This window comes from Porites lutea, chromosome 7, assembly GCF_958299795.1.
Source record: "Porites lutea chromosome 7, jaPorLute2.1, whole genome shotgun sequence".
NCBI lineage: Eukaryota > Metazoa > Cnidaria > Anthozoa > Scleractinia > Poritidae > Porites > Porites lutea.
In genome coordinates, this window is record NC_133207.1 from 15,208,774 (window position 1) to 15,235,019 (window position 26,246).

Genomic DNA, 26,246 nt, shown 5'->3' on the forward strand with positions numbered 1-26,246 from the left:
AATTAAAATTAAAAATTTAGGTAAATATGAGTTGAAATGTACAACAAAGAACAGTCTTCTAATAAAAATGTGTTGATTCATCTATCCAGTAAATTTAAACTATGAGCAAAATTTTAAACTTCAAATCCAGATAAAAATTTAGGCCTACTATAGTTAACAAAAGCCAGCAAGCCTTCCTTTGAGGCTGAACTATAAACTTTAAAATTCTTGTCCTGAACGGTTTCTGTCTGCAAACGTTACCAAGGTGATATTTATTCCCTTGATTAACTACTTCCTTCAATTGTCCTTGTCCAGCGCCTGCACTGCCAGCTTTGCAGCGGTTGCCTTGGCAATTTTGGAGTTTCTGCCATAACCATCGAACTTACCCCAGCGAACTTTCAAAGTACACTTGACTTTTCCATCTTCAAGAATTTCGGCTTTGCTAAAGATATAAACAGAAATTATATCGCCTGTCTCTGAGGTCAACAGTCGTTGAAAAGGTTGCTGATGATGTACCTAGTCTTGAGTCAATGTCGGCTAAGTGTGGGTGATTCTCCATGGCTTTGTTTCTAGCAATACAATGCCCAATTTTCCCTGTCAACTCAGTTGATAAATGATTAAGGAAACAGCATCCCTGAAACGATTGTTTTTTGTTACAAACTACACAGTTTGTAGTTTGTCTTCTGCGACTATCCGTGGATAAGGACAGTCCTTCAAAGATTGTCTGGGGTCGCAGCCCTAGAAAAACTAGTTATTGTTAGTGTCAACTTGTAAGCAACTTTCAGGGTATTGCCTCTACGTAAGTACTTGATTTTTTTAAGATTTCAATAAATAAAAAGCCTGCTGCCGATGAAACTAATCTGGAATCAATATCTCAGTGAAGCTCTCCGTCGCTTTGCTTCTAGTATTACAGTATATTTCCGTCTCAACACAGTTGATTAATTATTTTTAGTGACTAATTATTGAACACACTTATAACCTTCCGTTTTACAAGGGCTTTGACATTTTGGAGTAGGTCATCCTCAGATTCAAACTCAAACTCGGAAATGCCTACAAATTTAAGAGAGTGTCTCTGTAAGAGCGGTCCGGTCGATTTTCCTTGAGACACAGATTTAGCTCATTTCTTGTGTGTTGTAAGACATTCATGTACCTATACTAAAACCGCAATCCGTTTGATCGGATCTCTTTATTTTTCAGAGTTTTACGGAAATTAAATTTCACTCGACCGAAGGCCTGTCGTGACACTTTTCAAGACGTTAATTTGAGGCAACTTTGCCGGACAATTTACAAAAAACTACGAGACTCAGCAAAAAACAAATACCACAGCCATGTATATTAACTCTATCTTATCCATCGCGGTGACTTTCGTGAACATCACGTACCAATCAAGCAAACAGGAAGACTTGAACGACACCTTATCGGTTCGCTTAAGTCACACACGCGAAAACCGATCATATTCAAGGTACATTTTTGAAAAAGTGAGGCGTTCTTAACTGATCCAACTAATATAGCTAGGAAGTAGGAGCCATAGAAAAGGTAACTACAGAAAAAAACTTTGCGGCCCGACCTTTACTAAAACTTTATAACTCCGTGAACTTACCTAATTTTCGGCAATCTCCAAGTTTTGCCGCCATTTTGAGGGACTTGTCAACATGAAGCGTAGCAGATATAAATCGGGCAGGTAGATCTAAAACAGTCAGAAATACGTACAAAAGCATTCCAATGAACTTCACTTTCAATTCAAGGGGCAAAATTTGAAATTGTTCGTTAAACCTACCATTCCTACATCCCCATGCGACCATTACTTCCAACATATCAAACACTACAACTAGTGACCACTAGTGTTCGAATTTCCCTTGTCGATTCCACCGTAAGAAATAACCTGTGCCACCCAAGCTTCGACTCGAATGTGAAATACGAATCAAACAACATAACTGCGTCATCTTCGAGGCCATATCACACTGGTATTTTGATTTTCTGATCGACAAGAACGGTGATCAGGAGGTGATCGCCATGTTTACCTCATAAAGGTGACCGCTGACCAGCCGCTGAATGAAAACAGTACGGCGCAGGGTGGTGTGGGTGGCGGACTTATCGTGGTAAGATATTCGAATACATGCTAAAAAAGCTTTAGGACTCTCAGTCTAAACAGTGAAGGCATGCTTCGTGGTACAGACAACTTTTATTTTATTCTCATAACTTTTTCCTTTAAATTAGAACTGGTATTAATTAATAGAGTTATTTAAATATTTTTAACCGAGGTACCCATATGACCTTTTTGCTTGTCCTCAGTGGTATAAAATAAGGTGTCTTTTCTTCCAGAACCTTTTATTCATGCGTTATTGCACGGAATGAACACTATACTTAGAAGGTTTGTTCTAAGTCATTTTTGCTGTTCCCAAGAATGTATGCAAAATCATAGCTCTATACAAAGCTGACTCTAAAATATGATTTTCCGTAACAGTAACTAATGTCATTTACGTAAGGTGTTAATAAAACTAGTAATGTAAAATTTTTAGCGTTTTCCACTTATAAGCCTGACATACAATTGTCAAGTGAACTATGTTAGTTTCAGCTCATTTCTTGATTCGATGTGACCTTTTATCACTAAACCCCATTCTTTTCATTTGTAATTTTCCTGTACTTTTTTTTTCATGCGACAAGGACAAAGAGTTTTATAAGTAAACTGATTTTTTGGTGTACCACGCTTATCACATTATATATACAAATACATGCAAAAGGCCGGCTAAATAAGCTCCTCCTCCTGCTCCTAATTTTTTGGGTTGCCTTCGCCCCATGCCTCTGCACGACTCCCATTTAAATGGGAGCTCGAAGAAAGTACAGATTTCCTTAAGCATGGAAACAGTAAAATAGTTCAATTTTCCCTCCTTGACGTAGTCAAACAAGTCATAAATGTCATAGACAATCGGATGCGTTAAGCCAATTTCTGTTACAACTGATTCGACGGTGGTCATGTGATTCACTTCTTCCTCGTCAATTAATTCCTCGTCAGATTTATCGTCAACCGCGGTGCTCGGAGACGAACCTACCCGTCTCCATCTCGAGAAGGACAAAAAAAAGAAAAATCCTTGTATTTGGGCTTCCCATCCTTCACTTAAATTCGACTGAAAGGTTCGCTACCCTGTCTCTCGATAACATTGGTACTGTCGTCTTCTGAAAGGGTAAGGGATGAGGATTTTTCAACCCAGCTTTAATTTAGAGATTTCCAAGCTGTTCTAATGTCAAAAATAAAGGAAATGACCCATGAATTCCAGTGCTCAGTGGAAGGATAATTACACCACTGAAGCAGTGACCCAATAGCCCTTGTAGCTGTCTATAAGGGAGAGATTGTAAGTTGGCTATGAAAATTACCCTTTTTTCTCTTTTGCTTTGACTTTGTGAGGTGGTTTTGTCACAATTTGAACGGACACGCGTCACTCTTACTTAATATTTTAACGGGAAACCAAACAGCATCATTTTATTTCCAAGTAGGTATATATTCAGCCGTTCTTAGCCACCATTTTGCGAGAACAAAGTATATGTATATACACCTTTTGCTGTTCATTACGAGAAAATACGCAATCATTTCCGTGAAACGGCGACCAATAGTGCGAAGATACATTCATTAGCGCGAAAATACGAACATTTGCGCATATATCAGATTCAATTACGATCTTTGCATTTTAATCAACATTCAATAACACTTTTGGGCATTCATATGCGTCTTTGGGCATACAAAAGAGAGAAATGTACTTTCATTAACGCCAACATCAAAGTCATTAACACCATCTTGAAAGTCAATAGGGACAACTGACATACATTAAAGTGCAAACACTATTCATTAACATTTTTATGACACTGTTTGCAATTCATTAGCATTCCTGAACAACCTTAGGATGGATAAGACAAACATTAATGTGCTTGTACAATCAATTGAGTGTTCTTTACATTTAATATACAAAAATCGCTTTTCAATTAAACAATAGAAATTCAAACAAATTTGGCCTGAATTTCAGTCCGTTAAATGTATATCCCTCAAATATCTGGCTATTAATACATTTTGGGAGGTAGGTTTGCATGAAATGGTACCCCTTAGCACATTTAGCAGCTGTCACAACGTCATGTTTCTGCGCACGGCTTCAAGCACTGCAGTTGTTGTTTCCGAACTCCGCTAGTAGGATTGCTAGGGCTTTGCCCTCATTCCTGTTATGCGTCTTTAAATTTCCGGACTCGAGATGTCGGCCTTTGGTGTCGCTTTCAGACAACTTAAATCCTTTTCAACGATGTCGAGGGAGGAAGCATAAGCTGCGTACGTATGGAACGGGAATGGCCAAAGCTAGGTGGCTGCCAGGCACCCCGTCATACGCAAAGACCGCCGACTTATCGGGATCCATTTTTTCCTCGCCAACACGGTATTCATTACTCCAGCAGCTGCCGAGGAAAACATTTGATAGGTAATATTGCCATGGTCATAGTCAAGTTTCGTCCTCTTTGGCCGCACACTTAGCAGTACGCCCTCCACTCCCTGTCCCGCCCCACCATGACTTCTGGCCGTCTAGGGTAAATGTATAGCCGCAGCCGTCGACAAACACACAGTAGCGAAGTACGGCGTGATTCTTTAAACAAATTCAGGCCAAGTTTTTGGGGGAATTGGTATTGTTTAATTGAAAACATATTTTTGTATATTAAATGTAAAGAACGCTCAATTGATTGCGCAAGCGCATTAATGTTTGTCTTATCCATTCTAAAGCTGTTCAGGAATGCTATTAAATTGCAAACAGTGTCATAAAAATGTTAATGAATAGCGTTTGCACTTAAATGTTTGTTCTTTGTCCCTAATGATTTTCAAGATAATGTTAATGATTTGAATGTTGGTGTTAATGAAAGTATATTATTCCCTTTTGTATGTCGAATGACGCAAATGAATACCCCAAAATTCTGTTGAGTGTTGATTAAAATGCAAAAATCGTAATTGAATCTGATTTACGCGCAAATGTTCGTATTTTCGCGCTAATGAATGTATCTTCGCACTATCGGTCGCCGTTTCACGCAAATGATTGCGTATTTCCTCGTAATGAACAGCAAAAGGTGTATTAACAGTGGTACAAAAAAAAAACAGTTTACTTGTAAAAACCTTTGTGTTTTTTTATATCTTTACATACTTATAAAAAAATTGTAGAGGGTAAATGAAAATGAAGGAAAAGAAAATGTGTCCTGCATAGCAGTCTTTCAAATCGCCTTTTAGCCGACAGGGAGTCGCGCAGTGGCATAGGGCGAAGGCAACCCAAAAAATTAGGAGCAGGAGGAGGAGCTTATTTAGCCGGCCTTTTGTATGTATTTGAATATACAATGTAATAAGCGTGGTACACCAAAAAATCGCTTTAGTTATAAAAGTCTTTGTCGTTGTCATATGAAAAAAAAAAGTACAGGAAAATTGCAAATGAAAAGAATGGGGTTTAGTGGTAAAAGGTCACATCGAATCAAGGAATGAGTTGAAACTAACATAGTTCACTTGACAATTGTATATCAGGCTTATAAGTGGAAAACGCTAAAAATTGTACATTGCTGGTTTTATTAATACCTTACCTAAATGACATTGGTTACTGTTACGGAAAATCATATTTTAGAGTCAGCTTTGTATAAAGCTATGATTTTGCATACATTCTTGGGAACAGCAAAATGATTTAGAACAAACCTTCTAAGTATAGTGTTCATTCCGTGCAATAACGCATGAATAAAAGGTTCTGGAAGAAAAGACACCTTATTTTATACCACTGAGGACAAGCAAAAAGGTCATATGGGTACCTCGGTTAAAAATATTTAAATAACTCTATTAATTAATACCAGTTCTAATTTAAAGGGAAAAGTTATGAGAATTAAAAAAAAGTTGTCTGTACCACGAAGCATGCCTTCACTGTTTAGACTGAGAGTCCTAAAGCTTTTTTAGCGTGTATTCGAATATCTTATGAGATTATGACGATAAGTCCGCCACCCACACCACCCTGCGCCGTACTGTTTTCATTCAGCGGCTGGTCAGCGGTCACCTTTATGAGGTAAACATGGCGATCACCTCCTGATCACCGTTCTTGTCGATCAGAAAATCAAAATACCAGTGTGCTATGGCCTCGAAGATGACGCAGTTATGTTGTTTGATTCGTATTTCACATTCGAGTCGAAGCTTGGGTGGCACAGGTTATTTTTTACGGTGGAATCGACAGGGGAAATTCGAACACTAGGGGTCACTAGTTGTAGTGTTTGAATTGTTGGAAGAAATGGTCGCATGGGGATGTAGGAATGGTAGGTTTAACGAACAATTTCAAATTTTGCCCCTTGAATTGAAAGTGAAGTTCATTTGAATGCTTTCGTATGTATTTCTGACTGTTTTAGATCTACCTGCTCGATTTGTGTCTGCTACGCTTCATGTTGACAGGTCCCTCAAAATGGCGGCAAAACTTGGAGATTGCCGAAAATTAGGTAAGTTCACGGAGTTATAAAGTTTTAGTAAAGGTCGGGCCGCAAAGTTTTTTTCTGTAGTTACCTTTTCTATGGCTCCTACTTCCTAGCTATATTAGTTGGATCAGTTAAGAACGCCTCACTTTTTCAAAAATGTACCTTGAATATGATCGGTTTTCGCGTGTGTGACTTAAGTGAACCGATAAGGTGTCGTTCAAGTCTTCCTGTTTGCTTGATTGGTACGTGATGTTCACGAAAGTCACCGCGATGGATAAGATAGAGTTATTATACATGTCTGTGGTATTTGATTTTTGCTGAGTTCCGTACTTTTTTGTAAATTGTCCTCCAAAGTTGTGTCAAATTAAAGTCTTGAAAAGTGTCACGACAGGCCTTCGCTCGAGTGAAATTTAATTTCCGTAAAACTCTGAAAAATAAAGAGATCCGATCAAACGGATTGTGGTTTTAGTATAGGTACATGAATGTCTTACAACACACAAGAAATGAGGTAAATCTGTGTCTCAAGGAAAATCGACCGGACCGCTCTTACAGAGACACTCTCTTAAGGACCTGATCCGTATAATTCTACTTTTGAAAAACTCATGCAAAAGAGAGAAAACAGTGAAAAACCTATAGAAAAAAACAGTATGAGTTGAGAGCGACAAGTCCTTTTTTCAGAATTACGTCGTATATCCTACACGGGAATATGTATATTTTCATCACTCACGTACCTAAATTTCCGTTCGTTGTCCTCCTCGTACACGCGCCTGATGGGATTGATCGGTATGTGTTCAGAGTATTGGTCTGACAAAGAACAAACACTTATTTCTTTAATATAGTGCGAATGGTAATAGTTAATGTTGCAACCTGTTGAATGAGTTTGACCATGGTAACATGCAAAAGTATCAAAATGGTCAAGTTAACAGTAACAGTTTTTATTTATCATGAGACCGAAACTTTGAGAAATGAGTTCTTAAACCGCAGCACTGTAAGTTTAGTTGGTAAAGCGCTGGTCTCAAGAGCGGGACATTTCCGGGGGAAACCACTATAAAAATGACAGACGCTCGTCAGAATATTTGTGGCACCGCTTAAATTCGTTATAACCCTTAAAGAGGGCTCCCTGTTATTAACGTACATGCGCTCACACGGACAATTTTCAAAAACGACAAAGACTTATCTTTTGTGTAACAAATGGTGTCCTTTATATTGTGGTTAGTTATCGCTTATCGCTTTAATAAATAGGCAAATAGCCGTCATATTAGAGTTAAACATCCTGAATGGAGCCAATCCACAAATCCCCCCCCCCCCCAATTTTTTGGGAGAAGGTCGCTCGTTCTATCCTCAAATCAACACCCGATTAAATACAAGGTCTTTAAAACAGGTACCGTCTTTGCTAAAAACTTTACAGGCGACAAGTACTTTAGGGCTCGGGTGACCATGGACGTAGAAATGGCTGTTGGGTCACCAGTAGGGGACATTATCTAACTTTCAAAACTGGTGTCATACCGATGTAAGGCTGCATCATGCGGTAGTACACTCCCCAGACCTTGGTGAAATCCATACCGCTGTCCAAAAACACTGCACCAGCCACGGACTCAAAAATATCACCCAGGACCTTGGGAGCTTCGATCCCTTCTTCGTCTTGTTCAGATACGATGATAAATGGATCTGCAGTCCCCTGTGAAATACAAAGAAAATCCTTGCGTCTTTTTTCCAAAGATTCACCAGGAACCAGAATAATGTGAACAAGGGAATCTGGGATAAAGATGTTTCAGTCTCTTTTAACTACTACACTACCTTTTGTCACCTATACCTCATTTGCCATACCTACATCCTCGGAGACCCAGGGGCCGTCAGTCGGGTCTGGAGAAAAGGCGGAAGGAAAGTTTTCAAGTAAGGGCGGAAGAGCCCCGGGGTACCGACTCTCACCGGACCATTTCCAAAAATTCAAGCGCATGCCAGCTCCTGATTGGGCACAAAAAATGCTTTGTATTGTTGTGCCCAATCGGCGAACACATCTCCTGAGTTATTTTCGTGCGTTCTTACGCGACGGCTATTGTCTCGATCACGGCTTGTCTGGCTCATGCACTAAAGAAATGCACGCAGTCAGGAAACTTTCCGTTTGATATAAAATCCCCATGTGATTTTAAAATACTGTCTGCCCGAAAACTAAAGACGCTTTTCCAAAAATACAAGCTTCAGCTTACAACGGGTATTCACAATTGCACCAGCCACGTCTTGCGTAAATATTTATAGAGTGTTTTTAAAAGATACAACGACGGCTGACAGCCACGAAAACGTCGCATGAAAAAGTGAATTCATATTTTTTTCAGTCTCTGTCGTGATTATTCCAACTCGCCGACTTTTTCAAATGCAAGCGAACACTTCTGGAGCTGAATTTCTATAAACCATATCCAAGTTCATGAGAGAATGAATTTTGTCATTGCTTGTTTACTTCCTTCACAAAACGTGAAATTAGGCATTTTCACGGGTAGGCTTGCAGTTGACGTGAAAAACAGAATATTATCGGGGCAAATTCAATTGCTCCTGCTGATAGCATCCCAAACTTTTTTTCGACTCGTCGGTAGTTCCTTCTTTTCTGGTTAGGAAAGTAGAAAATAAAAGTTTCCCTTCAACGCACAAGCTTGTTGAACGAACCGGGCAAGTGTGGCGAGACAATAGCAGTTGAGTACGAACTCACGAAAAGACCTCAGGAGAAGCTGTTCGCCGATTGGGCACAATAATACAAAGCATTTTTTTGTGCCCAACCAGGAGCCGGCATCCCCTTGAATTTTTGGAAATAGTTCGGTGAGAGTCGATACACAGGGGCTCTCTCGCCCGTACTTGAAAACTTTCGTCCCGCCTTTTCTCGCGACCCGACTGACTGCCCCTGGGTCTCCGAGGGGGCCATACCTAGTGTACCTAGTCATAACTTGGACAAGAAAAAACTCTGAAGGATCCTGAAAGCTGCAGCTTTATGCCGCCTACGTGCTAATGGCCTATTCAGTCATCTGGTACGAGACTGGTCTACTTCGGAAAGTTTAGAATGGACATAAAGTGGGCATGTAGGGTACTTGTAAAAAATATGATATGTTTACCCAAGAAAGACCGAGGACCTCCGAGGAACACTTTCAAAAGTGTTCGTGTGTTCCAGATCGAATTGCAATTTGATGGTGTTGCTTTTTGAAGAGGGGGGAGAGCAGAAGTCCCCGGGGAAAAACCTCCAACCTCTTGGAGCCAGAACGAGAACCAACAACTCGTTCGTGCACCTGCACTGTTAATGACACAAGTGCTTGCTGACTAGACACAGTTACAAAAATGTTGATACTCTCACGAAACTTCGACCTTTTTTGACTTACAATTGCTGCTAGTCACACAACTGTGAGACACAACACTTACGCCCTTCCACCCCTCCATTCAAAGTTGTTCCTCCAACTTTTGAGCATACTTGTATTGCTAGCAACATTTACCACAGGGAGAGGGGGGAGCACAAACACAAGATCATGGTACCGTCTCTCAATTATTTTTGAACTCGTTGAAGCTCTAACTCAACTGACCTTCTTGGCCAGCAAAACTGGGGCCAGTAACATGTGAAAGAACAACATTTTCCCGTCTAGAAATGTTTGGGAACCTGAGAACCTGTTTTCCCTGCTACGATGTCTGCAATTGTTTGGGCAGCCAACGTTTGCTGTGATTGATAGGTGTTACGTTGCTTATATTGATTACCCAAACGACCACATGAAACACAGCTCCGCACGCTGGTACCCGTTGTTCTCTGAAGGTTTGTTAAAATGGCGGCTAACAAACGTAACACTCAAAAGGCAGCAAGGAGAATGTCATCCTCCATTAAAGGTAGAGAAAGACTTTAAGTTCTACCTACCAGATTAGTATTCTCTTCTTTCTTGTCTTCCAGCCTAGTAATAAAATTGTCGATGGATCTAAACCAATCCGGAGACATCTCCTTCAAATACTTGTTATACTCGTATTGCACAGCGATGGTTGCTAAGATGTTGTTATTCACCAAAGCCTGGCGAATATCTGTCAGCTTACCGGGTGACAATTTTTCTTTACGGAAGTAAAGATGTTGTGTCACCAGGAGATCCAACAAGGCGTCTCCAAGAAATTCCAGTCTTTGATAACAGGGCGTGACGCGGTTAAGGTGATACGAGGCGTGCGTCAAAGCTTCTACCAGATACAATTTGGAATTGAAAGTGTACTTAATAGAGTGCTCAAAATTCTCCAAGCCAGAGACCATCTTTGCCACCATATCTTGGCTTTGGTAAGCTCCTGGTTTGTTTGCTTGCTCAGGCCAAAATCTGGCATAACACCCTTCTCTGCTCTGCTCAGCGAGCTCACCAATGTCCACGTCGACGTCATCATCCTCAGGAAGGACCTTAAGACCCAGGAACTTCATGAAACGAAGTGCTCCGGTGTAACCACAGCAAATCAAATACGCTCCAATGAGAGCTTCCATGCTGTCAGCAACAGATTTATCTGCTATGACCTGAGTGTTACAATTGTCTCGCCTGCTTCCAAAGCCCTGATCTTCAGCGTTACCGTCATCATCAACTTCTACTTCTGTAGCTTCTGAACTAGGCGTCACAACATCTGATTTAGGGCTACCCTGCTGACATCCCGTGGGACACCATGCATCACGTGCAAGTCGCGTGCTCTGTTGGAATCCTGCTAAAAAGCTCTTTTTAGCCGCACGGAACAGTGCCAAATTGCTGATTTGTCTTACCTTGCGCTGTGTTAGTTTGCCTTCATCTTTGTCTTGGTAGGTGCAATAGAGGTGAAGTGAAACCGCCAGCTTTAGGAAAGCGTCTCCGAGCATCTCGAGTCTTTCTAGATTAAAGGCGTCTCCACTGTGCTTGGTGGTCAAAGCTTGAAGCACGAGAGCGGAGTCGGGATGAACAGCAGCTCTTCGGTTTCCACTAAACAGTGATTTTAAATCTGAAAACAGCTTTGGAAACCGAAAGTCTTCAACATCGCCATCACTGTCATCACTAGAATCCTTATGACCCACGTCCATCTTCGAAGAGAAGCTGTTATTATCAGTACGGAGTAAACTCTTTTCATCGTTATCATTTCCCGCACCAATTGAAGGGAGGCTAGATTCATCTGTGTTGTCACGCACTCCAGCGACCATCTGCTTGACATCACCAACAAGCAGAAGCGCGTTCACACGGTATAAAATTGACGGCAGCATCAGAGACAGGGAGAGAAGGGAGGAGGCAATTGGCAGTATGTTGCATAATTCCGGGAAAAGTTCCATAACGCCGCGCCCAAAATTAGTCTTCACTTTTCCGTCCTTCAGGAAATTGACCCTCTTCTGCATTCGTGTCACTTCAATAAGAGGCTGCTTCATAGTAGTGAAGAGCTTTTCGTGTTTCAGTCTAAAGTAGCCTTCATACGTTTTGGCTTTGGATTTGTCTGGAAAGGGCGACAAAGGACTCAGATCATGACGCACTTTTAAAACAGCCAACCTTTCCAACTTTTGTCCACACAGCTTCTTGTAATTTTGTGAGACCACCATGTCCTCGTCAATCTTGCTGGATTCACCGGTGGACTGCTCCAGTGAAGTTTGCCTTGTTAAAGCATGGCGCATAGAATCATAGTCCACGTCAAATCCATTACTTTTCGTGAGAACCACAAAATAACCATCTGTACTGCCGTCGGACTCTTTGGGTCTGAATTCCACGGGCTCTCGAAGAACTTGGCTGAACAAGAAACAGTGGAATTTTTCAATAGTTTTCAAGTCTTGTCTTGCAATCCCTGTCCCCAGTGGTGACTTGTGACATTTTATTGTTACTGTGACTTCTCCATAGTCGGGATAAAGTTTGAATGATCTCACCTTTGGATTTAAATAAATAAGGTCAATTAATCAGTGATTGATCAGTTATAATTGAATAAACAATCAGTCAGCCAATCAATCAATCAGGTTCTTCTAGTTTAACCTGTATATTCAGGATCATAATGTTTTTCTGAAGTAACACGTAATATTAAACCCAGTTTTATGGCATTCATTTCTCGCATTACCATTTATTTATCATTAATTTTTTCGGAAATGAAATTTGACGCCATTTTTTCAGGCTTTTAGACCCTCTTAAGAGATAAAGAATTAAAGTTTTACCCGAGAACAAAAGCGTCATCAGCTAACTATCACAGCTAACATCTGACTGAACTAGAACTAACCGCTGGAATTGGAACATTCGTCAATAAACCAAACAGGTGGCATTCACCACCTGTAAAGTATCGCTGGCTCATGTCAAGGCCCTGTTGGTTAGCGAGTTTGTTGATGGTTATACTGATAGCCGTGAGATACTGGGGCTGATTCTCCTGCGGCAAGCTACCTTTGAATACCTGAGGGACCTAGTTAAGCAAAAAGAAAAGAAAGAATTACAGTGCGTGCAAATATGATGGAAAAGAGTCAAACCATGGCGCTTGGCATGTACTTACGAGAAAACATCGTACGTGCCCTCAGAAAGATGCCAACCACCATCAGCACTTCAATATTGAGCTCTTCTCCTCCATCTCACAAGCCTACATGGAAAGCGTTTCCACTGGAACTGAGTTACCCGAAAGTTGAAACGAGGATAAAAAAAGTGGAAGGTGGGGAAGGGGAAGGGGAGAAAAGAAAACGGTTGCAACGCAAACCTAAAAATTCCCTTTTCTCCCCTTCCTCTACCTTTTTGCGCTCGGGACAACTTTCGGCCATAACTCCAGCGGAACGCTTGCTACGCAGGCCAGTTTTGATGCTGAGACGGGACTGTCCGTTCTAAGTGATCAGCCCAGTAACGTATAAGACCAAGTTTTGAATCCCCAGGCCCTGCAGATAAGTGCTATGTATTTCTATAGGTGCTTCAAAATGGAGTTTGAGCAACCACGACGGCGACGATATTAGGATTAGGAGAAAAGCAATAGGTTGAAGAAGCAAAACAACAACTCATTACGAGCATCACATTAATTGGTACATTTCGTTGCTGACACTCTACGAATACGACGTGAAATTTCCCATTATATTAACATCGGACCTGACAAACGACGATTATATTTTCTTTCTCTTCTTGAACCTAAATGAACTCCAAAGGATTTTACCCCTGGAAAATTTGCCTGCATTTGACAAATTGAACGACTTGAAATAATCGCTAATAGTTTTCAAGAAGGCGAATGCACTTAACCAACGACGTTTTCGCTGCCTTTACCATCGTGGTTGCCATAACGCTCTATTAAAAAATGTTGTGGGAACGTTACATGGGTTTCGTAGCAGGCAAAGGAAAAATTAAGAGTGGTGCTTGTCGAGGGGGGCGACGAGTCAACGTGCAACGCTTATCTCGTGCCCCGTATATTATGCGCCGAAAAAAATTGTCTGCATCACAACCGTGTTGTTTTGTGTTAGGGGAGACGTTTACCCTGGATTATCCTTACCTTTCTTTCATAAACTCGCTTTCGTTTCTTTGTTCCTGCTTTCTTTCTTTCCTTTCCAGGAGACTCATCGTCTTCTTCTTCCGATTCACTTTCATCATCTGATAAGTTGCGGACTGGCAAGAGATTATCATCAAGTTCGCCAATCTTGTGAAGCTCTATGCAGGCGTAGAGAGCAGCAGCCATTTTTGCGAGGTTTTTTCGTGGCATCGCCTTGCCCTGTTGGAATAGAAAAAAAGTTGCCAAGTGTATTGGTTTATGAATCTGACAGGAAAGGATAAATTGACCGTTTACTGTCGAAATTCAACTACGATTGTTCTGAATCACTGAAAGCTTTTCGAGTACATACGTTTAGTGAAGGTGCTTCAGCAAATAAGCCACTTTTGATATTTTTTGACGAGGCTGGGAGGCCTAAAGCTTAAGGTACTGCTTATTATTAAAGGTAACTTATCTTCAATTTACTACACTAGAGTCAGAACAGTGATTTTATTTGCACTCACACATATAGTTCTTCGCAGCTGGCAGTTAATTGGCAGTTCCAGTTCACACTTAAATAATTTTTTTCCATCTTCCTCAACTTCCTCTATCTTGTAAACTGGGCTAAGGTGTGTGAATCTGTCACTTGGCAACATGGAACAGTACCTGAAGTATGGTAAGATAGAGAAACAGTCCAGGTCAAAGAATATTTGATATTTAGTCTGAAAGAAAGAGAATGTACTCAGCATTTGCACACAGCATTTATTCAGCCTAGCCCACTGTCTTAATAATACCAGTTCACGGAAGGCGCAAACGTCTAAAGTGGCATAAGAGCTAGCTGGGCAGGCACCTAAAGTGGTGTGTTTGTTGCGGGGCGGGGGAGGGGAATCTCCTCTGCTGTGCATATTTACTACGGCTATGTTCAAAGTTGGTGCCCGGGCACGAGACCTTGTACCTGGGGAACTTAAGTGGCACAGGCTCCCTATGTGCACACGTTTTCTGTTCATTTTGAGGGAATCCACTGCTTTGCTTTTCCATAGCTTTCTGCTTCACTTACGTTTCAAAATAACTTCTGACAGGGAAAAATGGGGCAAATGTGTACACAGTTATATATCAGGAGCCCAAGGTGTAAACACAATGCCATTTTGAGCCAGTACCCGCAGGCAGTGGGCACGGGACCCAAGTAACCAAAGAGCAAGTTCGGTTACGATCCTAAAGGTTAAGAACAAAAACAAGACCAATTGAACAAAACAAAAATAAACAGTTGGCAGCCCTGAAAAAGCCAATGGGGAGTTTAAGCCGAGTCGATTTTTAACCACGTACAGCAACCGGAAGTGAGGCTTTTTCCCATTTAATGCGGAAGCTAATCTCGTTTTACGACAGGAAATTGGCTCCATAAGAAAAGCGCATCTTTTCTGTCACCTTTTGTCATGCATTGCAAACTCACTGATCCATCCGAGCTCAACATCAAAAGAGCGCTGGATCATTGAAAACTGGCACGGAAAAACGAGTGCGGGTTCTAAATAAAGGTTTTAAAAAAGTTTTTAGTTCTTTCAGTTTGTAGTAGCTGCAGAGTACCCTGCCTGGATCCTGAACAACTTGCTGCATGTAGTTGTTTTGTCCATGGCTTGATTCTCTGCTATGTTTTTTTTGTCAGTTTCGTATTAAACCGCTCTTCCTGATTGGGTGACAAAGGAGATGTGGCAGGCGGATTTTCTCTTGCGGCTTCGCTCTTGCTTCGTGTGGCGGCTCCACCGCCAAGAAAGTACCCCCGGGTACAACAATCCTGCCCGTTACACTGGCTAGAAAAATTGGGCAAAAGTACTGCCCAAGAATGCAAAAAGTCTACTTCCGGTTGATATGCGTTGCTCAAAAATGTGTTTGCTTAAGCTCCGTAATATTACATGCTCAGGAGAGAAACGCTGTTCTCCATGGTGACTATTGCTCCTGTACGGTTCTCAGGTTCATATGGAGGTAAGAAACTGTTCGCGCCAGCCACTTCTTCACACTCCTCTTTACTAGGCTCTTTGCGGCCATGGCACTTCTTTGACAGACAATTCTCAATTTCACGCATCATCTGACGATTAAAAGCAACTCACTGTTATCCAAAGCTGATTGTTAGTCTAGGAATAGCGTAAAACTTCGCAAAAATATAATATGAGTATAGAACACGGCTGTTCAACTGAGACACCATTCATGCCAACAAGTTAATAGGTCTCCGTATAAATTGTAACGCAAACATCACAATTTTTGTTGTCGAAAGCGTATGTAAGACACTTTACTATGAGGGTATATCCATGACAAAATTCAATAACCCTAAATAGGAAAAGGGTTAAATCAAGTCTGAAATATACCAAGTCAAAGTTGGTAAAACAAAGACCACACTAATAGGAAGAAATACTAAAAAGCCATTATCATATAGGTATCACGCAGAAAAAGGCATCACGGTAAAAGGCAACACGCAAAGAGGCATAACGCAAAGAGGCAACATGCAAAAATGCATCATGCAAAAATGCATCACGCAAAAAGGCATAACGCAAAGGGGCATCACGCAAAGACCCAACACGCAAAAAGGAAGTACGCAAAGAGGCAACACGCAAAAAGGCATAACGCAAAGAGGCATAAACGCTAAAAGGCAACACGCAAAAAGGAATCGCAAAAAAGGCAATTTGCAAAAAGGGCGTAACGTGATAAGTTCCCTCATATGGTGGGATCATCCTCAGATTGACGGCAATTTTCCACTGCTGTTTTAAAACGCTGCACGAAGAACCGTCAAAACCTGTCCGCCGTCTTGGTAAAGATGTGCCGATCTCAAAAGCAAATCAATTAAGTTTTCCTGCCGGAAAGAAATGCAATCGCTGTCAATTCCGTTTTGGACTTGTTGTAATTATCAATCAGGGCACGCCTAAGGTACCGAATAAGCACCTCAGGAGGTGAGCAAGATAGAATGTCTCGTTCAAATACCATTACGGTTTGCTTGCAGTATGTACTAAAAAATACTGTTTAAGATCCAGGCCTGAATCCTAAGTAAACTTCTCACGTGATGCCCTTTTAGCAAATTGCCTTTTTTGCAATGCCTTTTTGCGTGTCGCCTTTTTGCATTATGCCTCATTGCGTACTGCTTTTGCGTGTTGGCTCTTTGCGTGATCCCTCTGCGTGGTGCCTTTTTGCGTGTTGCCTCTTTGCGTTATGCCTTTTGCGTGATGCCTCTTTGCGTTATGCCTCTTTGCGTGTTGCCTTTTACCGTGATGCCTTTTTCTGCGTGATACCTATACGATAGTCGCTTTTTTAGTATTTCCTTTTACCGTGTTTTTTTTCTACCAACTTTGACTTGGTATACTTCAGATTTCACTTAACCCTTTTCACTTTTAGGTTATTGAATTTTGTCATAAATATACCCTCATACCTTTGCCTACTGTTCCTGAATCACGTGAGCGTTAGAATTGGAGGGCGTCTTAACGTTGGCAACGTAAGAGGGATTATCGAAGTTGGATTCTAAGAAACTCCTAGCATAGAGTGACTTGATCAAAATGACAATTTTTAAACTGTTTAAAAACAGGAGTGTGAACCACAATTTCACCCAACAGAAAACAAGATAGAAAATAATGACTTCTTACGTCTTCTTTGCTGGTAATTATTATCCGTCATGGACAAAGAAGGAGAACAAATAACCCTTTAAAGACGTTGTTGGAAGTGCAATGTATTCTTACATCGTAAGAACATTCTCATTCACACAGTGAATCGAATAGTCACTTTTATGTTATACCCTAAGAATAAAAAGAAAGAACTGATCGCTAACCTCCAATTCGCCTCGCTTTTCCACGTAATCCTTTTTATCTACAAGAATAATGTAGTTGGAATCCTTGGCACGAGCTCGGCCCTTTGACTGCACATAGGAGCGTAGTGTCATTGGAAAATCAAACCGGCACACCAAGTTGCACTTTGGGATATCCAACCCTTCTTCAACCACGGAAGTTGCAATCAAAAGGTTGAATTCATGTAGCCTGAACTGTCGCAGTACCTCTTCTTGCTTTTTGAAGTTCATCTCTGTTTCATTGGAGTAATTAGCCTTTCCACCTGTGCCATGGCCAACCACAAAGCTGCTTTCGATGAAGGACAACTCAGGATCTGATTTTGCGGCAATGTTTATCTGCTCGGTGAGTACCAGAGCTGTCCATCGCCTTTCTACAAACACTATGCCACAAAGCTTGTTCCCTGTAAGTCAAAAACAATAGTACGCTAGTGAAGATCTCCATTGCAGGACCTACCTGACGGATGCATTCTGTTCCTTTTCAAATCAACAAATCCAAGGTGAGACTCAAGATAATGTGTGAGCAGCAACGCCACAAATTATGAGGCCAAAGGCTTGGACACATCGACGTGTTCTGCAGTCTGTGAGCATGCTCTTTGCAGGGTCGTTGCGTGAGATTTTGAAGACGTATGCACTCGAAGAAACGTTAGAGCGTCGAAGGCTCTCCAAACAAAAAGGGGGCCTGGGGTTATACTCTCCTTTTTAGTTGTACAGTCTGGGAAATGCCATTTCCTGCGTTAATTGCAGGACATTTTAGACAAATGAATACGAAGGAAAATGTTCTGGCGGGGCAGGGCATACTTTTCTCGTTTTTCACCCCACTATAACGTTTCTTGCCGTCTGTTTATGGAACAACCAAAGGATTAAGGAAACGTTAGCAGAAAGACACCAATATAATTCCAAAAAGTCTTCCCGATTAATGCGTTAATTGCAGGACATTTTAGACAAATGAATACGAAGGAAAATGTTGTGACGGGGCAGGGCATACTTTTCTCGTTTTTCACCCCACTATAACGTTTCTTGCCGTCTGTTTATGGAACAACAAAAGGATTAAGGAAACGTTAGCAGAAAGACACCAATATAATTCCAAAAAGTCTTCCCGATTAAATGATAAAATGCTTCCAGGAAAAAATTTTTCTAGATTTCAGCTGTACGCACGTGCGTAGGTGCGTATATGGACGCTACGATCCTGCTCTCTCTACGTTTTTCTCTTGGCTTGGGGAATAGGATTAGGTGAATGGAACAACCTCGCCCAAACCTCATCTCCTTAGTCTACAGCATTTCAGTCGATATGCATTACCCCAATTCTAAGTATCTTCATTGCACTGAGTCAAAAATAGCTCTATCTTCCTTGCGGAGCCCAGATATCCCAAAGGGAGCTTGCTCACAGGCTGAGAAATCCTACTGCGTAAAACCTTTTTTCATGAGTATAGGCTGTAAGATAACAGAATAGGAACAGTTTTTTTTTCAGCAGGCTGGGATGAGATGTGGAACCATACAGGGCATCCAGTAGAGAGTGGCAACCTCTCTACTAGGTGGTTAAGTGTTCATTTCATTTGTTCTTGATTTCCTTTGTGTCATATTAGATTAAAAAATGTCAAGGGCACTTTGTTTCTGCCCAAAGGGAGGATAATTTGTAGGATGACATTAGTTTCATGACAGCTTTAAGATCAGATAAATGCAAGAAAGCCGAGTCTATTTGCAAGCACTTTGTTACAATTAACGAAACTGACTAACTCACCACTGTTTTGTTCATTCCCATATTCTGTTTTTAATACAGACAACAGCTCCTTTACTTTAGGCATTATGTATAACTTTTCAGTGCTGGCAGTCTCTTCACTGCCTGTAGTGGGTGTATAGTTGTTATAAACACCTTGTAGTTGTTGCAGCTGTGTTTTGCTAAACTCACAGAACATTCTTCCTTCCTTGCAGTCTTGAAACATGCATGCCGTGTCTATAAAAACTAAAAAAAGTTCCTACCCTCATTAATAACCAAAAAATTCTATGCAGTATTACATTACCAAGACAAGGCATATAATCTATTTATAAATTCCTTGTTTCAAAGTTAGCCGGACTGTAACAAATGAAATACTTACTTATGTTTGGCTATGTATATTGTTAAGGTCCTCTTTTAGTGTGTTTTTTCATCATGCACTTCAAGGCTTGCTGCACTTAAGTAAGTTAAAAATTGGAGGAAACCCACAATATGGTTTGAATGAAAAAAACAACAACAACAACAAAAACCAGGGGACCGCTAGGTGCTGCTGGCCCCTGCGATTTAGACCATACCTTGTAGGTCCTTGATTAAGTATCCTGCAATTTTGTTGGCAGCCCAGGGACCCATTTCTGATAAAATCTCCTGACACTCAGTCAGTGCTGACAAGGCAAACGAGTGGGCAGCCAATGATAGACCATTCCCTCGCACTTCATAGTCACCAAGGTAGTTTATTTCTGGTCTTAAAACTTCGTGAAGTTTTTGAAGTAAGATAACTGTGCTGTCGTCAATGTTAGCATTTGAAAACTGAATGATCTGTTCATTTGGTTTTGCAGCAAACTTCTCAACATCTTCATCTTGACTTGTCTCGCATGTTGACCTCAGGGTGCATTCCAGTTCTTGGATTTCAGATTCAATGTTCCATGGTTTCACCCTTTTATTTACTACAGATGCTGTTAGACCCATGATCTTTGGATAGTCAGTTTCTTGCCAACCATCAAAACGGTTCATGATTTGCTTGTATGGATGACTCTTCTTGGCATGATGGCATTCATCAAATATCAGAAGATTTACTTGCGAAAGTTTGATGAAACCATGGAGTAGAAGATTGAGAAAAATTTGGGCAGTCATCACCAAAACATTGTTTTCATTGAACTCATTTTCCCACTTATTTTTGTCCCAGAAGTCGACTCCCATCTCGCCAACATAATGCTGCACCTTCAAATCTGTGTGTTTCTTAATCACCCTGGCTTGCTGGATGGCTAAAGGAACTGAGAGAAAATAAAATATGGTAGGTAAAAAGACCCCACACAGTAATTTTCAAGGAGTTTTAATAACTCCTCTACTCGGGTTGATTTAAATCCTTACAGTAGAGTTATTTTTGGGGAGTTATTTTAACTCCAAAAAGGAGTTTAAAATTACTCTTTTTCGGAGTAAAAATGACCCCAGATATTGAGGAGTTAAACTAACCCCAAGAAAGGAGTTCTCCTGTACCTTAAATTTTTACTCCACTTTCAGAGTTAAAGTAACTCTAAAAAGAGTAAAAAAAACCCATGTAAGGAGTAAAAATAACCCCATTTTCGGCGTTATTTTAACTCCAGCCTGGGAGTGAAAAGAACAAAGAACTCTTTTTCAGGAGTAAAAATGACCCCAAATTTGGAGTTAAATTAGGAGTTAAAGTAACCCCAAAAAAGGGGCTATCCCATATCTAAAATGTTTACTCCATTTGTGGAGTTATAATAACTTCCTAAAAATTACAGTGCACTCACACTGTAACAATTGGTTAATCTAACGTTTTTGGTATACCATAAAATTCCGAAAATAAGGCCCTCCATGTATAAGCCCCTCCAAGTATAAGCCCCCCAAACTTGTAACGCAAAAACCCTCCGATAAATCGCCAAGATCAATCAATCTTTCCTGAAGAGAAATGAACAAATTAAGTATGTTAACATATCAAATACTTCAACATTGCCTTAGCCAACAACCAAGAAAAAACTCGACTTCACAGTATTGAAAGTGAAAACTAAATCACGTGAAACAACAACCTCTTCAAATAAATATCACATTGAATTCGTGTAAAATTTAGGCTTGACCATAAGTTTATAGGAATAGAAACAGAAGGTAATTACGATGATATTATAAAGTTTGAATGAGACCTGTATTTAGTGTTCTCTCATGATTCTGACAGAGATCAAAATTGGAAACTGCATATCCTACACAACTGCATTCATCAACATGATCCAACTAAAAATTTCATAAGGAATCAAAGTTTACTTCAAACTTTTAACCCCTGTAAGTTTTGATTTGTGATGATTACTGTATTTTCTTTTCTTGGAAAGAACTTTTGATTCCTTAATAGTGTGTTAACTCTATCATCAATTCACAACTTTGCTCCAAAAATATAAGCCATTTCGATGGACAGAAAAACAAAAGCATTCACGGGAAAAATACGCTGTTCACCTCCTTCCAATTTTTTCAGCAAAGAAGCACCCCCACAGAAAGCCTTGCGTACAAAAATTTAGTACTAAAAAATTGTACACGGGGGAAATCTTGCAGGTGGGTGCAGCTCCAAACAAGGAAAATAACAAGGAACTCGTTGTGAATAATCCCAAGCAAAATTTAGAAGCAAAATATTTTAATCGAAACTTCGATCCTCCAATTATAAAATTGCAAGCTTAAACGTAGAGTAGCTGTTCACACTGTAAACAGATTTTTTTTACAAATCAAAATGTTGCTGGACCTATCGAACTGTAGCACCGAGACGGTCTAAGCGCTTTAAAAATTCTACAGTTACGACAAAACTGAAATTTCTGTTACATACAAAGCTGTAATATGTACAACAACAATAAAATGTGGATCGATCGATCAAAGTCACGTTTCAAACTGCGCACTTTAGAAAACTGTCGTAACCCGGCCTCTTTCGATTAATGCATTAGCTACAAGACAATTTACACACCAAGACATTGGCTAAGAACACTTCTTTACCTTCGTTATAATTTCCTTTTGTACCTAGTGACACTAGATTAAGTTGAACCAAGCGTAGGCTTATTTTTCTGCCATAAACAGTGTATACACACGAAGATTTAGCATCTAAACATAGTTTTTCTAGCAACAAACTAATAGATGCCAAGTCTCCAGCTTTCAGACCCAAGCTCCAGCTCTCCAGCCGAGCAAGGAAAATCTCCAGCTGAACTCGGTTTAACAATTTTTGAAATAAATACATCATAAAAAAAGAAAAGAAGGTGTAATATTTTCATATTTTCAGCCTTTTACTGCCTGGAAATTAGTCATTGTAACATGAGTGAAATCTGTGACCTGTTACAGGACTTATCTTCCCGACTTTGAAGATATATAGAAAGTTAATTAAAGTTCGATAAATATCCGATCAATAGGCTTTTAAGGTTCTAGAACATTCTATCTTTAAAAATGCAACATGATGAATAACCAATTAACTAAAGTAATCTTTGCATGCAGAAACATAAATATTAACAGTGTGCTTTTTGAGAGTGCGACATCTTGTCTCAAAACTTGACGTCACTCGGAAGATACTTATCATTTAAATGAACATTTCGACCTTTTTAGTTATTAACTAAGGAAGCATAAGTTTTGTGGCTCGTTTTGTTGGCAGATACATCCTACGCATTATATGTAAACCTATTATCAATGACCATCAAACAAATAAATGGCGATATGCGAAGAAGTAGATTTTAGATCGAAGGAAGGTGAACTGCGAAGACACAAGGTTAGTTGAAGAAAGACGTGAGAAAGAAGTTGTGAAGAACTGTGAAGTGAAGAGAGTAAGTCTCCTTATAATAAAGAGTTTAATCGTAAGACGTATTGGGTTGTGAGAGTCACTCGCGTCAAGCGGATTTAGTTCCTTTATCAGACCCTTAAATGACCTCAGAATGCAAGAAAAGTGATCAAGGGAACTTCAGATTTTAAATGTTTCCACGGGTGGCGTGCCTCCGGACCGACTAGAAAGCTCACGTCTTCAGCGCTCGAGAAAATCTTCAGCCAGCTTCTCCCTGTAACTTGACATCTCTGCGAAGTACAAGCGAAGTCATATTAACAAAACAAAGCCCAAAACTGTCTCTCCCTCTACTTTTTTTTGAAACTTGAACTAAACCACAAAAACATTTTGGATAGCGTGGTAATACGCTCTTCGATGAACAGTGAATGTTGTCGAAAATCAAAGTCGTGAATTTTGACACAAAAACGGGATAACTGTAAAAACTGTAGCTTCCGTGCAACTCGGTACAAGCTAATTTATATACCAAAACAAAGCCCAATAATTTTTCTTACACTACTTTTTAATTTCTTTTTGTACCGTGTTGCACCGAAGATGAAGTAAATAACGAGAGTAAAAATTACCCACCTTTCTGGCATGTCTTCCACATGCAAACCAGCGATCTCAACGTCAATAACACTGAATCATACCATGCCACTGCAATTTTTTGCCATTTCCAGGACGCTATATTCTCTAGAGAACACACTTCACTCAAAACGTCGACCGAAATAATTTTTGATCTCTTATAGTGGCATGAAATCGCAACGCTGTCACCGCCCAAAAAAAGCTGTCATCACCTCTTTGCGGCTATTTTGGCCTCGGAGCCAATGAAATGGCCCGAAATAGATCACGTGTCATTTTTTGCAGAGTATGCGCTTTACATTTTTCGCCGGTGAACGTATGAATTCTTCGTACAGACGATTTTCTCAGAACCAAAATTTCTTGGATGCACAGATTACTAAATTTTCTTACCGTGGTGCTCCGCTGCGCGCGCTGCGCACGCGCGCGAGCTTGGTATTAATTCTTCATGGGTCAAAACTATAACTTTTTACACTGAGATCTCATTTTGGTTTCGAAGTTCAAATGCTGCCTATAGAAAATATACAGGAATTTAGATCAGTTGGTGCTATGAACGTTACAAGTGGCCAAAGTGGCCGAACAAAGGAACCACTGGCCGGCCAGGGGCCTTCAAACGGAGCGGTCATTTTCTATGATGGAGGATTTTCAACAAAGCTCAGAAGCTGTCGGTTGGTCACAAGTTAGTAAAATGTTACGGTAACTCACAAGACAAATTTCAGCTCACTAATTCTCTTCTAAAATTACAAATACTCATTTACGTCGTTTTCGTCCGGACCAAGGACCACATACTGTACTGATTTTAAAAGCTAAAAATCTCAAGTCAAACTACAGTGCAATTTAAGATGAAATTTAAGGGAATATCGAATTTGCAAATTGAAAACCAACGGAAGGCGGTGGCTATTGTGGTCCTGACGAAAAGTTCACCGACATCGGTACGCTACCCATACAAACCCCACTTCCACCTGTTTCTTGTGTTAAAACACAAAACTTAAACAAAATAATACTTTCTAACCTGTATTAACAAGGAAGAAACTTCTTTTTCCACCGTTTTTGTAGATTTCTCTGATCTGGTGAGAGAGTTCCTTTATTAGCATTACACTGATGAATGTTTTTCCAGTTCCCGTTCCGAGACAAACGATTGTGTTTCTTTCCAGAGCCATTGCTAGTAATTCCACTTGGTAAGGGCGAGCTGTGAATACCGCCTCGACATTTCTATCTTCTGGTTGGGTTTCTGTTTCAGTTTCGGAGGCCGAGGAACTCTCAGCGCTGTCCTCGCTTTCCATTGTCACCAATTTCTTAACTTGCACGAAGGAATCAAAAAATCTGTAAGGTCTGTAGGTCGTCGACAAGTCCCTTTCAACTTCAATCAAACAAGGAAGTGCGGCGATCAGATTTTCGACCGCGAAAGGCCAAAGTATCAGAGGATCCCTTTGTACCGGTCAGTTAATTTATATATGCAACACCTTCCACAGAGGACACGCACAAACAACAGTTTTTTGTTGACTTGAAGAAGGGATAAAACTCTCAGTGGAGTGAGTAGCTTGTTGATTAAAATCGCTTTAGGAGGGGCCTGAGATGTGTTTCTGAGAAACTAATGCATGAATATTTAATGGCAACTCGATCACTGTTTGGCGGCGCCCAATAGAATGAAGGTTCTTTTAATGGAGAATAATGGGGTTGGCTTTAAACACATGCTTCAAAGTTGCAATTGGGTTTCGAACCAGCCTGGGCACGTGAACAGAATAAAACAAAATTTCAAGCAAGGATAAAATTGAACTAAAACCTGTTCAAAACATGGACCCTCGGTCCACGGATCCCGGACCCATTCGTGGACCTGGTCCATGGACCGTATTGGACTATCTTATGAATTTAACCAGAGGTCTAAGCAAATTTAGGAACCTTAAATGGACGAAACTGTGGCCAGTTTTATTATCAAGGTTATGGGCTCCTCATATTTTACACTTGTTCAATTTTGTTTCAATGCCATATATAATGGTTCGTTTTTGTCTGGTGGAGAAGTAACCATATTTGAAGGGCACCGGAGGAGAGATTCCGACTCTTGTAAGCATCCTTGACCGATCTATTCTACCTTTAGAGGAAAAAATCTGTTGGGTTTCCATTTTGTTTCCGGAGGCTGAGGAATTTTCGCTGTCTTCACTTTCCATGATCATATTGACTTGCAAATTAGACAAAACAATCTGGATGACAGCTTGTAAGCTTCGATAAATCAGCGCCCGTGATTCAAACAAGGAAGTTTAATATTGGCTTGGCGTGTGGGTCGGCTATTGGCTGTGCTGATTACGGTCTTCACTTTCCACACTTGACTGGAAGACAGAGATATAATCCTCAGGGCCTGAGTATTTTTCCGGGAATTTCAAGAGCACCTGGCTTGTTATTCCGAGAAATGAATGCATCAAGGTTTTAACAGTGGCTCACATGATAATTAAAGCATTCTTTCTGTAAACAAATCATTCTTAAAATCAAACTTATTTACATATCGACAAAATTCAAACAGACCATTTGTA

At 40.4% G+C, this 26,246-nt stretch overlaps 1 protein-coding gene across 1 annotated transcript; it reads right to left on the reverse strand.

Moving 5' to 3' along the window:
* Window positions 1-31: 31 nt before the first annotated feature.
* LOC140942798 (endoribonuclease Dicer-like) lies at window positions 32-25,206 on the reverse strand. The gene is made up of 12 exons (XM_073391805.1): window positions 24,734-25,206; window positions 19,931-20,626; window positions 19,371-19,604; window positions 17,630-18,045; window positions 15,735-15,907; window positions 14,355-14,496; window positions 13,858-14,073; window positions 12,625-12,801; window positions 10,310-12,283; window positions 7,936-8,107; window positions 7,161-7,233; window positions 32-421 (listed from the first exon to the last, which is right to left on the reverse strand). The coding sequence occupies exons 1-12, from the start codon at window positions 25,002-25,004 to the stop codon at window positions 277-279; spliced, it is 4,689 nt and encodes a 1,562-aa protein (XP_073247906.1). The 5' UTR covers window positions 25,005-25,206; the 3' UTR covers window positions 32-276.
* Between the last annotated feature and the right edge of the window lie 1,040 nt (window positions 25,207-26,246).